Here is an 11,245-nt window from a genome sequence, read left to right as displayed (position 1 = left end):
GGCACAATTTCATCATAATTTAAATAGCATGTGACATGTCAAACTAGGAGGTTTTCATGATTCTGCACGAAAAACACGAAAAGCGGCTATAGCTGTCATCACAAATGTGATGAGTGGATATGGCTAAATTTAGGCCAAGGAGTGTTTTTCGTGCAAAACTAATGCTTGGAATGGATTCAGAATCATGAAAACCCCCTAGAATAAAAAGTATGTCATGACATCACAGGTTAATCCTTAACCGTTGAGCTTTTGAGCCTGCTGTGGCTCCCCGGCTATACAAACTAGTATGGTTCCATTTTCAAAGAAAGCGAGCACAGCTCTCTGAACAACATAAGCGACTTGCTGAATGCACGGCTCCCAATGTTTTCAACCAAAAGTCTAAAAGGCCTCACTCACACCTTCACATCTAGCATACAACATTGTTGCATGCTAGATGTAAACAAAGGGTAAGTGTCATGGCCGCCCCAATGCATTTCCAATGGAAGTCACACGGTTTGACACAACATTTTTGTTGTACGGCTTTCGGCTGCCCCCCTCCCCCTCATACAACAAAAATGTTGTTTCAAACCATGTGACTCCCATTGGAAATGAATTGCGAGCTTGCATCAGTCAACAAGTCTCATGCATCAGCTATACAACAATCTGTTGTGCAGGTGTGAGTGAAGCCTAATAATGCCAGTGCTCACAGAATGTCCTTCAGGGACTTTTTGTTAGATAGGACTGGCAACACAGGCACAAATGGGTTTTGGCGCCATGCCTTCAAGTTCTATGTGGATGTTTTTAAACCTTTTTTTCCTCTCTCTGTCTCCACACAGTGCTCGGCGACCATACTGATCCTGTGCATAGGAGAAACTCACAACCTGATCAACTATGTGTCTTTTATCAACTACCTGTCATACGGAGTCACCATCATGGGCCTGCTCTACCTCCGCTACAAAAAACCCGACATGATGCGACCCATCAAGGTAAAGTCCATGCGTGTGTATTTTCCCCACATTTCGTCACTTTTCAGTAGATCTGCTGCTACTTTTGATGCTTTTGTGTGGTATGATGAAGTAGGGCGTTAAAGGACCACTTCACCACTTTTCAACCTATCTTCATTATGTCCTCACTAATAATCATGATAAAATGGCACAATTTTAACCCTCTTATTGCTATACCTAATTAACAGTGGATTGATTCTTCAGCCAGCATTTTTCATATGTTTAATTTGTCATTTTAATGCCAATAGAAAAATCCGCGATATACACACTATATCTCATTCTGACGGGGCAAGACTATAGTATTGGGACAATCAGTCCTGATGGTGGCGGTAACGTCACCATTGTGCCGATTCTGACCAAAAGGAGCGAGTGAATGATGACCACATCCGGTTAGGATCAAAATATCCGGCAGTAGCTTTGCTAGTGTGCCACACGCGGATTTTCGGCCGGTTTTAGGAAGATTACATCGGCCGTTAGCAAAATTAGCTAAAAAATGCTAAATTTTGCGACAATAAGCTCCCGATTATTGGGAATCAATCGATTACGTCAATTACGTCAGTGGCCATAAGGGATTTATTGATTTCATTACGTCAATTACGTCAATGGCCATAAACCAGTTAAAGTCTGTGTCTCATACGAGGGCTGTGGGCAGTTCAGAAACCCGTCCACCAGTGACATCATCGTTAGGCAGATTTTTTTTAAACAACATTTTTTTTACAAAAATGTTTAGATTTGTATTATCGTGAGACCAATGGCTTCTATTTTCGCATTGCAACTTTTCAGGACTAGAAAGCCTGCCATTTCTATTAGCTTGGATTCCCCATCGATGATGTCACTGGTGGACGGGTTTCTGAACTGCCCACAGCCCTTCTATGAGACACAGACTGAGTAGAAAAGAATTGTGCCATTTTATCATGATTATTGGTGAGGACCCATTATATGAATATAGGTTGAAAAGTGGTGAAGTGGTCCTTTAATTTACGAAAGGAAAAAAAAACAATCATGTGGAGAATAAGGCGCTTCTGCCTGACAGCAACCGTTGATGATAAAGCCCCCCGTCCTCCTCCTCCTCCTCCTCCTTTCTGTTTTTAAAGGTGAACCTGTTGATTCCCATCAGCTACATGCTGTTCTGGGCCGTCCTGCTGGGCTTCAGTTTGTACTCTGAGCCTGTGGTGTGCGGCCTGGGTATGGTCATCATGCTGACCGGGGTACCTGTGTATTTCCTGGGAGTATATTGGCAAAACAAACCCAAATGGGTCTACAGGGTGGTCGGTGAGTAAAGTCTTTATTATCAATCCAAAAAAACAAAACAAAAACAATAAATAAATTATATATAAATTATATGTAAATATAATACATTCAAATAAATAATACATTTTTTTTAAAGGTTATGCTTTGCACTTTTTGTGGCCACCTATAAGTGCCTGTAGCTCCATTTCTGCGTGCTGGGTAACTATTGTTTTACCGAGTTCAAAGATATATATTTTTTTTTCCTAAATAAATATTGCTGCATCAGAAGCTATGAGTTCACTACGACACTTTCTTATTTTTTACAACCATAGCTTTAAACAAATGGATTAAGTAAGGGATTCAATGTTATACATTTGAATATCACAGAATAGTTTTTCTAGAATTTGATTCTTTCCCTATAATTTAACACGTTAACACAAGAATACCAGGTGAACCAAAAAACGAAACAAAAATTGCAGGACCTTGGAGTGTTAAAACCATCTGTCACTTTAGCTATTTTTCAAAAATCGCGAAAATGTGACGCAAATCTTTGAATACACGAACGTTTTCAACTCAAATCTTTGCTCCTGGGGGGGCCCCAGGAACAACATATTTTCAGATGGGGGTCCGCGACCAAATACAGATAATTCTGGGGGTCCTTGACATGAAAAAGGTTGAGCACCCCTGACATAGAAACATAGGTTTTTCAGAAAACTGTTAGGATTCTTATATGAGACGATTTTAAGATGACCCAATGTCATTCTCCATAGAGAAAAACATCCGCAAACCAGGGGATGAGCGAGTGACGTCAGGACTTCGGCGCTCTATTCATCTGTTCGACAGCCCAGAATGAACCCCCCTCTCTCCTCTTGTTGTGTTTCAGAGTTGATGACGTACGTTGGACAGAAGGTGTGTTACGTAGTTTTCCCTCAAGAGGAGGACCCGACAGATTCAGAAACCGAGCGGCTGACCGACGCCAAACACGACTGATCGCCCCGTTTCATCTATTTGCCATTTACCCTGCAGGGAGGTCTGCTTGTTTTTGTTTTTTTTTGTGTATGGGCAGTACACACCCGTAGTTGTTGTTATTTTTTGACAAGACAGTCAAAACTTTTTTCTTTTTTTTTTAACATTTGTTTCAATTGAAACATTGGACAGGCTACAACGACCAGACAAGCACCAAGACAAGGCTCCAGCGACAGGAGTGCTTTATTAATGTGGAAAACTGCTTTATTTTTTGGGTCATTTTTATTTCCTTCCGGTGCTGAGATCCAAGACCTCAGTCTGAAGGAATTGATCTGTCCATATTTGAGACATTATTATGGGTCACAGACCCTCAGCCATGTCACAACATATTGCTTGTTGGTCTTCTTCTGTTCTCTGTGATAGATATGCACCTTTTCATGTGTCTTCTCTCGATTAACACTTATTTTTTTCAGTTTATTCTTCATAATTTAGCTAAATCTTTGTGCCTTATTGCCTTCCCGACGTATATTATTTTCTTAGTGATTGTTCTCTAAGAGTTAGAGTTAGTTACTTTTACAATTAATCTAATAATCGAGAAGCACAGTTTTATTTTTATTTTATTTTTACACCAATGAATCGACTTGAAAGAAATTGCAATAGATTTTTAAATAATTGACTAAATCGATTAGTCTGAATAACCACCATCATACAACGGTGCTCGATCGCGCAAAACTTGGTAAGTTTTGAAAAGAGAAAAGAAAGAAATCACCTCCACCCCCACACACACACACACGCACATGCACACACATACACACAGAATTGATTATTTTAATCAAATCAAAAGCATTTTAAATAATCGATTAAGTCGATTAGTGTGAGTAACTGTTGCGCCGCTAATGTGAAGTGTATGTTGCTGTGTGTTATTGTTGCGATCAGGGTGTGTGGGGGGGCTATGTCGGATGGTGTAACACAGTGGTTCTAAAACTTTTCCATGTCAAGGACCCCCAAATTGACACTTATTAGCCTGCGGACCCCATTACAAAATATACGCCAAGGAGTCGGACCCCCATAAGAGAAGATGTTTATGGCTCTAGCAGTCATTCTCAACCCCTTTTCATTTCAAGGCCCCCCCAGTTTGACATGCATTAGGCTACGGACCCCCATTTAAGGGCATTTCCATCTCTGGGACCCCCATGTAAATCAATGTTAATTTAACTGAGAGTTTTGAATCGGTTCACTCTCATTTGTACACTCTCTGAGTTACAGTACAGACCAATAAGGGTCCATTTGGGTTCCTAACTATCATTTAGCTTGGGGACCCCCAGGAACTCCCTCAAGGTACCCCTAGGGGGTCGACGGACCCCACTTTGAGAACCACTGGTGTAACCAGTCTAACATACTGTATGCAGCGGGAGGTACAGTAGGAATAATCGTTTTTTTATTTATTGTTTTGGCAGCACTTAACATCTATTTAACGACTCACTAAGTCCTGCCACTGACAGCATCAGGTCTGCTGTCAGCCTGTCGCTGATCAATCTGGTGACATGAATATAATAATAATAATATATATGTTCTTTACTGGCCGGCTGAGCTGGCAAAGCAGCACACTCTTCTATATTTCCCTCACCTGCCTTAGCAATATTACAATCTTAACATAACTACTGTTTGTGTTCTCGCTGGTTCTAAACGATAAGCTGTTTTAACAACAAGACACACGTCAAGTCAGAACTGTATTGTGCAGCATCTGTCTTATGTTGCGTTCTGTTCACACGGGCTGATTTAGACGATGCAGTCTCCCATTCATTGTCAATGGAAGCCAGCGACATGACGTTGCAAAGATACAGTCTCCCATTCATTGTCAATGGAAGCCAGCGACATGACGTTGCAAAGATAGTCTCCCATTCATTGTCAATGGAAGCCAGCGACATGACGTTGCAAAGATACAGTCTCCCATTCATTGTCAATGGAAGCCAGCGACATGACGTTGCAAAGATACAGTCTACCATTCATTGTCAATGGAAGCCAGCGACATGACGTTGCAAAGATACAGTTTACCATTCATTGTCAATGGAAGCCAGCGACATGACGTTGCAAAGATACAGTTTACCATTCATTGTCAATGGAAGCCAGCGACATGACGTTGCAAAGATACAGTTTACCATTCATTGTCAATGGAAGCCAGCGACATGACGTTGCAGAGACGCAATGCTGCATGCAGCTGCAGCTGCGCCGAATCAACTCGCAACGAGTCTTTGCCTCGTTTCATCTGCCCGTGTGAACGCGGCAATACACAGGCAAACTCTAAGCTTCACAGCAATAATCAAATGTTTATATACTGTGTATACAACAGTATACATAATGATAAAGATAACAAATAATGAAGAAGGCAAGGACCTCACTCTAAATTGACTATTTATTGCCACAATAATAGTAAATTTAGAGTACATTTATTGCCACAATAAATAGTGCTGTCCTTGCCTTGCCTTCTTCAAAGGACATTTTCACCCCCCAAAAATGAAACATTTGATATCTAAAACTCACCCTGTGTTGCCTTGTTGGATTACAGGAGACATTTTCTTTTCGCGCAAAACTTCCACGGTGAACGAAGAATCCAGAAACAGAGAAAATGCTTGATGAATTGAAGTTAACTGCAGGCAATGTTAATGACAGAAAACGAACATCAAACATCCCAGGCAAACTACTCGTTTGTGCGTGAGACTCTTTATCCAGAATTGTATCCGGAAAAAAACAGTAAGGATCACAATGGAAATAAGCTCTCTAGCTTATTTGTTTTGACAGATATGTACAAAAGATATGGTCATATATGCATGTTTGTCAATAAAAGCATCAATCAAAAAACAAAAACGGTTTTGAGTGAAAATACATGTGTTTTGAAAATACTGAACAAATGTCTGGATGCATGAGACTCTTAGATTATTCTTTACACATTGTGTGAGTTTAGAAACCAATGTTTTGATATTGTTAAACTTGGCCCCTGCTAACTTCAGTTCATCATGTCCAACTCTGTTTTGGGATTCTCCGTTCACCATATAGTCAGGGAATATTATCAGTATTACCAGTCAAATCTGGGAATACATTTCTTACCAAGAATTTTCTTCACCAATGTGTTTGTAAAGGTGTCTACTAACATATCCCACATTGGTTTATATTCAACCACCCTAGGGGAAATTTTCACAGCTGCTGAAAGTTGGGGTACCATCAACAGCCAATATATGGCAAAATGTTCTACATTTCATTATGCTTTAAATAGCATGTGGTGTGTCAAACTAGGGGGTTTTCATCATTCTGAATCCATTCCAAGCATTCGTTTTGCACGAAAAACACTCCTTTGGCTAAAAACGGCCATAGACACTTGCCCAAATGTGCCCAAATGTGCTGACCTCATCACATTTGTGATGATGTCTATGGCCTTTTTAAGCCCAAGGAGTGTTTTTCGTGCAAAACTAATGCTTTGAATGGATTCAGAATGATGAAAACCCCCTAGTTTGACATGTCACATGCTACTTAAAGCATAATGAAATTTAGAACATTTTGCCTTACAATGGTTGTATGGTACCCCACCTTTCAGCAGCTGTCAAAAATTCCCCTAGGGTGGTTGAATATAAACCAATGTGGGATATGTTAGTAGACACCTTTACAAACCCATTGGTGAAGACAATTCTTGGGATCTAGAAATGTATTGCCAGGTTTTATTAATATCCTCTGACTAATAGGCATGTGAGAAGAAAAAACAAATCTCCAGGAATTCAAGATAACATTGGGGGGAGTGATAAGAAACATTGAGGGTTTGCAAATGTGTACTTTTCTACATGAATAATGTGTATTGACTGTATAGTATTATGCATGTTGACTATGCAGACCTTCTGTAAGGGTCCATACTGATGATGGCGCTGTAATGAATTGAAGCAGTAGCGCTATTGTGTGAGCAGAGATGTGACACTGGAATGGGAGGACTCGTATACCCTGTAGCTATAATGCAACCCCTATAGCCCATGATGGATAAAGTAGATCAGTGAACCCATTTGGGCCTGACGTCGAAATAAAAAAAACGTTCGCTCTGAAAGAATATATATTCAAAGATTTGTGCCGCATTTTTACGATTTTTCAAAAATAGCAGAGTTTGTAGATCTGCTATTTTTCAATAGCTAAAGTATAATATAATGCTTTAGTTAAAACACCAAAAGGGGTTCCCGTCCAGAATGGGTTAAACCTTTCATTTCAAGGTCAGTCCACAGTTTACTATGCATTATATAGACCACGAAGTTGCCAATAATTTAACTGGGGAACCTCCTCTGGAACCCTCTCAAGGACCACTGGGGGTCCCCATGGACCCCACTTTGAGAACCACTTGCAGTATGCATAGATAGAGTTTCTGGTGCAGTGGAATAAAGGCTATAGGGAGGCTGCTGATGGCAGGTGAAGGGTTCCCGGACAATGCCCCATTACCCAGTACCCAGTAATGTGCAGCTGAACTACCCCTGAGCCAGGGCACCTTACCCACTGTGTAGCAGTGTAATGTACAATAATGCAACAGGGAGTTGCTAGTATTTGTCCTTATGAAAAGAAACCATACATACACACTCGTCATACACACAAACACTTGTTCAAATGCCCTGCACAGATCCTGTTTGCATGTTGGAGTAGAGAGGGAATAGTGTCTATGGAGAGGAGCTAGCTAGGAGATATCACTAGGAGTGGAGAGGGAATAGTGTCTATGGAGAGGAGCTAGCTAGGAGATATCACTAGGAGTGGAGAGGGAATAGTGTCTATGGAGAGGAGCTAGCTAGGAGACCCTGTTTTGTTTGCATGTTGGAGTAGAGAGGGAATAGTGTCTATGGAGAGGAGCTAGCTAGGAGATCCTGTTTGCATGTTGGAGTAGAGAGGGAGTAGTGTCTATGGCGAGGAGCTAGCTAGGAGGTATCATTAGGAGTGGAGAGGAGCTAGCTAGGAGGTATCACTAGGAGTGGAGAGGAGCTAGCTAGGAGGTATCACTAGGAGTGGAGAGGAGCTAGCTAGGAGGTATCACTAGGAGTGGAGAGGAGCTAGCTAGGGGTATCACTAGGAGTGGAGAGGAGCTAGCTAGGAGGTATCACTATAGTGGAGAGGAGCTAGCTAGGAGGTATCACTAGGAGTGGAGAGGAGCTAGCTAGGAGGTATCACTAGGAGTGGAGAGGAGCTAGCTAGGAGGTATCACTAGGAGTGGAGAGGAGCTAGCTAGGGGTATCACTAGGAGTGGAGAGGAGCTAGCTAGGAGGTATCACTATAGTGGAGAGCTAGGAGGTATCACTAGGAGTGGAGAGGAGCTAGCTAGGAGGTATCACTAGGAGTGGAGAGGAGCTAGCTAGGAGGTATCACTAGGAGTGGAGAGGAGCTAGCTAGGAGGTATCACTAGGAGTGGAGAGGAGCTAGCTAGGAGGTATCACTAGGAGTGGAGAGGAGCTAGCTAGGGGTATCACTAGGAGTGGAGAGGAGCTAGCTAGGAGGTATCACTATAGTGGAGAGCTAGGAGGTATCACTAGGAGTGGAGAGGAGCTAGCTAGGAGGTATCACTAGGAGTGGAGAGGAGCTAGCTAGGAGGTATCACTAGGAGTTGAGGTGGAAGAGCTATAGTGCAGTGGTTCACAAACAAGTCCAGGTGTTCCTTTTTATTACCCATTATTACGGCATACTTCTGTTTAATTCACTATCAGTACTTTGTGTGTACTCTATTCACAAATTATATACTTGAATTTCCCCACTTTTTATTTGCCATTAGTAAAAAAAAAAAAAACAACAAAAAATAGTACAGATATTATTTAGATATTTAGAGTATTTTCCACGGATACTGTATGAATACAGGTGCGCCTTCACCTATTTCAACCTGCCCTTTGGTGTGCCTTGGACACAGATGTTTCACTAGCTAGGGCTGAGGAGGCTGGGTCTCAGGAATAGAACCCTGACTAAGGCTTGGAATTAGGGGTTGAGGGACTTGATGTTTGGTATAGGGAGTAGGGACTATAGCAGTGGATAGCAGACTTGTCACCAGCAGCCTCTTAGAATTAATTTCTCATCCGTTCTGCGTGGTTCAGAACAACACCATGTTTTACTGTGTGTGTGTGTGATCTTTTCCACAAAACCTGTTGACCTGTAACTGCTGCTGCGTGGGTTAGGGTTAGTTGAGCACTTTACTTTCCGCTTGGTTTCAAACTAGCAACCCTCCGTTCACCAGCACAATGTGCAGTTTGTAACGAAACGAAACATTACATTTACTGTACATCCACTGGATATGAGAAAATAATACAAATAACCATGCATGTGGACCAAGGTTAACCCATTTAGACCTGAGATCAGATTCTAAAAATGTCTTCTACATCCTGACAGTTTTCTGAAAAAGCCATGTTTCTGTCAGTCGTTCTTCGATTTTTCAAAAATAGCAGACCTACAAGCTCATAGCGCGCCACTCGGTGGCGCGCTATGAGCTTGTAGATCTGCTATTTTTCAATAGCTAAAGCATAACATAATGCTAACACCAAAAGGGGTTCCCACCCAGAATGGGTTTTAATACCGTTCCATCAGTCTTGGCCCACATGAATGTTATATTAATATTTGGCTTGCAGTGCATGTCACGGAGCTGAAGAAATACATTTAATAAGTTGTCTAGACACGTCCAATAACTAGCCACAAAAAATATGAATAATGATATGCTATTGTATACATGCTGTATACAATAGTGTATTATACAATATACAGTACGATATAAACCTATGAATGCAAGTTTCATTTTCTGCCTATATTTTGGCACCGTTGAAACCTAGTAGAATATATTGTGAAGTATATGCAATGTGTATTTCTTGAGTGATGCTTCGCTGTTCACTGTGTAATTTCTGACTTCACAAAAAGAAATGCAACCACACACACACACACACACACACACACGCACGCGCACACACACACACACACACACACACACACACACACACACACACACACACACACACACACACACACACACACACACACACACATACACACACACACACTGTTCTGTAAATACTCTGTAAAGATTGTGAAGTTGAACCAGCATTGGGGCTTCCTGAGAAAACCCATTCCTCAGACCTGTTGTGATTACATATACAATACTGTACGCATGGTGTACTTTTTTGTGAACTGATGTTTTGTAGAAAAAAAAGAAGAAAAAAAAGCTTAAAGATGTAAAAGGATAACAAGATAATAGCTCATTAAATGTAATTCTCAGATGATTGAAAGAAAAATAATCTTTGGTCCTCTTGTTTGGATAAACCAGCTTGTGTGTGTGTGTCTGTCACAGGTGGAAAAAGTAGAAAGTGTGTATCGTCGCTGTCATCAACATGTTTGTTTTTGCACTCTGCGTTCATGATTTGAGGCATTTTGCTTGAAACGGACCAATCCTGCAAATTTAGGAAGGCAATCTTAGCCAATGGGGATGGCATATGGGGAAGCGTGTTCATAAGTCATAACATAGAGATATGAGTTGCGTGATGTATATGGATAAAATGTGTACGAGTAATATAAATAAATTAGTTTTGCAAAAATCAGCCTCATGGTGGCGCTATAACAGGCCATTGTGGAAAAATTGGGGCAGAGGTTTCGTCGTTGGCATCCAGAGAGTGTGTGTGCACAGTTTGGCATCGACCAGGCCAATGGTGCCGGAGATTAGCTGTACACACACGGACGGACGGACGGACGGACGGACACACACACACACACACACATGGACACACACATACACATGGACACACACATGGACACACGCACACATGGACACACACATGGACACACACACATGGACACACACATGGACACACACGGACACACACATGGACAGAGTGCAAAACATACTCTTCCCCATGCCTTCGGCCGGGTGGAGACAAAAATCACACTTGTGTGAAGTGAGGGTCGCTCAGCCAATCAAATAATCACATTCCGTGCTCTCTCTCTCACACACACACACACACACACACACACACACACACACACACACACACACACACACACACACACACACACACACACCAAATGGACCCTTA

The 11,245-nt window shown here is 41.7% G+C and overlaps 1 protein-coding gene across 2 annotated transcripts in view; it reads left to right on the top strand.

Annotated features, from left to right (window-relative positions):
• LOC306920061 (asc-type amino acid transporter 1-like) overlaps positions 1–7,283 on the top strand; it is a 47,755-nt gene extending 40,472 nt beyond the window's left edge. Inside the window, exons 9-12 of one of the 2 annotated variants that reach the window (XR_013789608.1) lie at positions 816–965; positions 2,078–2,255; positions 3,097–4,172; positions 4,235–7,283. Coding sequence is in view for 1 of the 2 variants with exons in the window: in XM_079496673.1 (XP_079352799.1) it covers positions 816–965; positions 2,078–2,255; positions 3,097–3,203 (435 nt within the window). In the remaining variant the exon portion in view is untranslated. Of the gene's footprint in view, positions 1–815; positions 966–2,077; positions 2,256–3,096 lie in introns of both variants that reach the window. The other variant, XM_079496673.1, reaches the window with a different exon arrangement.
• The last annotated feature ends 3,962 nt before the right edge of the window (positions 7,284–11,245 follow it).

Source organism: Electrona antarctica, assembly GCF_951216825.1.
Source record: "Electrona antarctica genome assembly, chromosome: 3".
NCBI lineage: Eukaryota > Metazoa > Chordata > Actinopteri > Myctophiformes > Myctophidae > Electrona > Electrona antarctica.
Note: the sequence above shows the minus strand (reverse complement) of the source record. Positions and strands in the feature narration are given on the sequence as shown.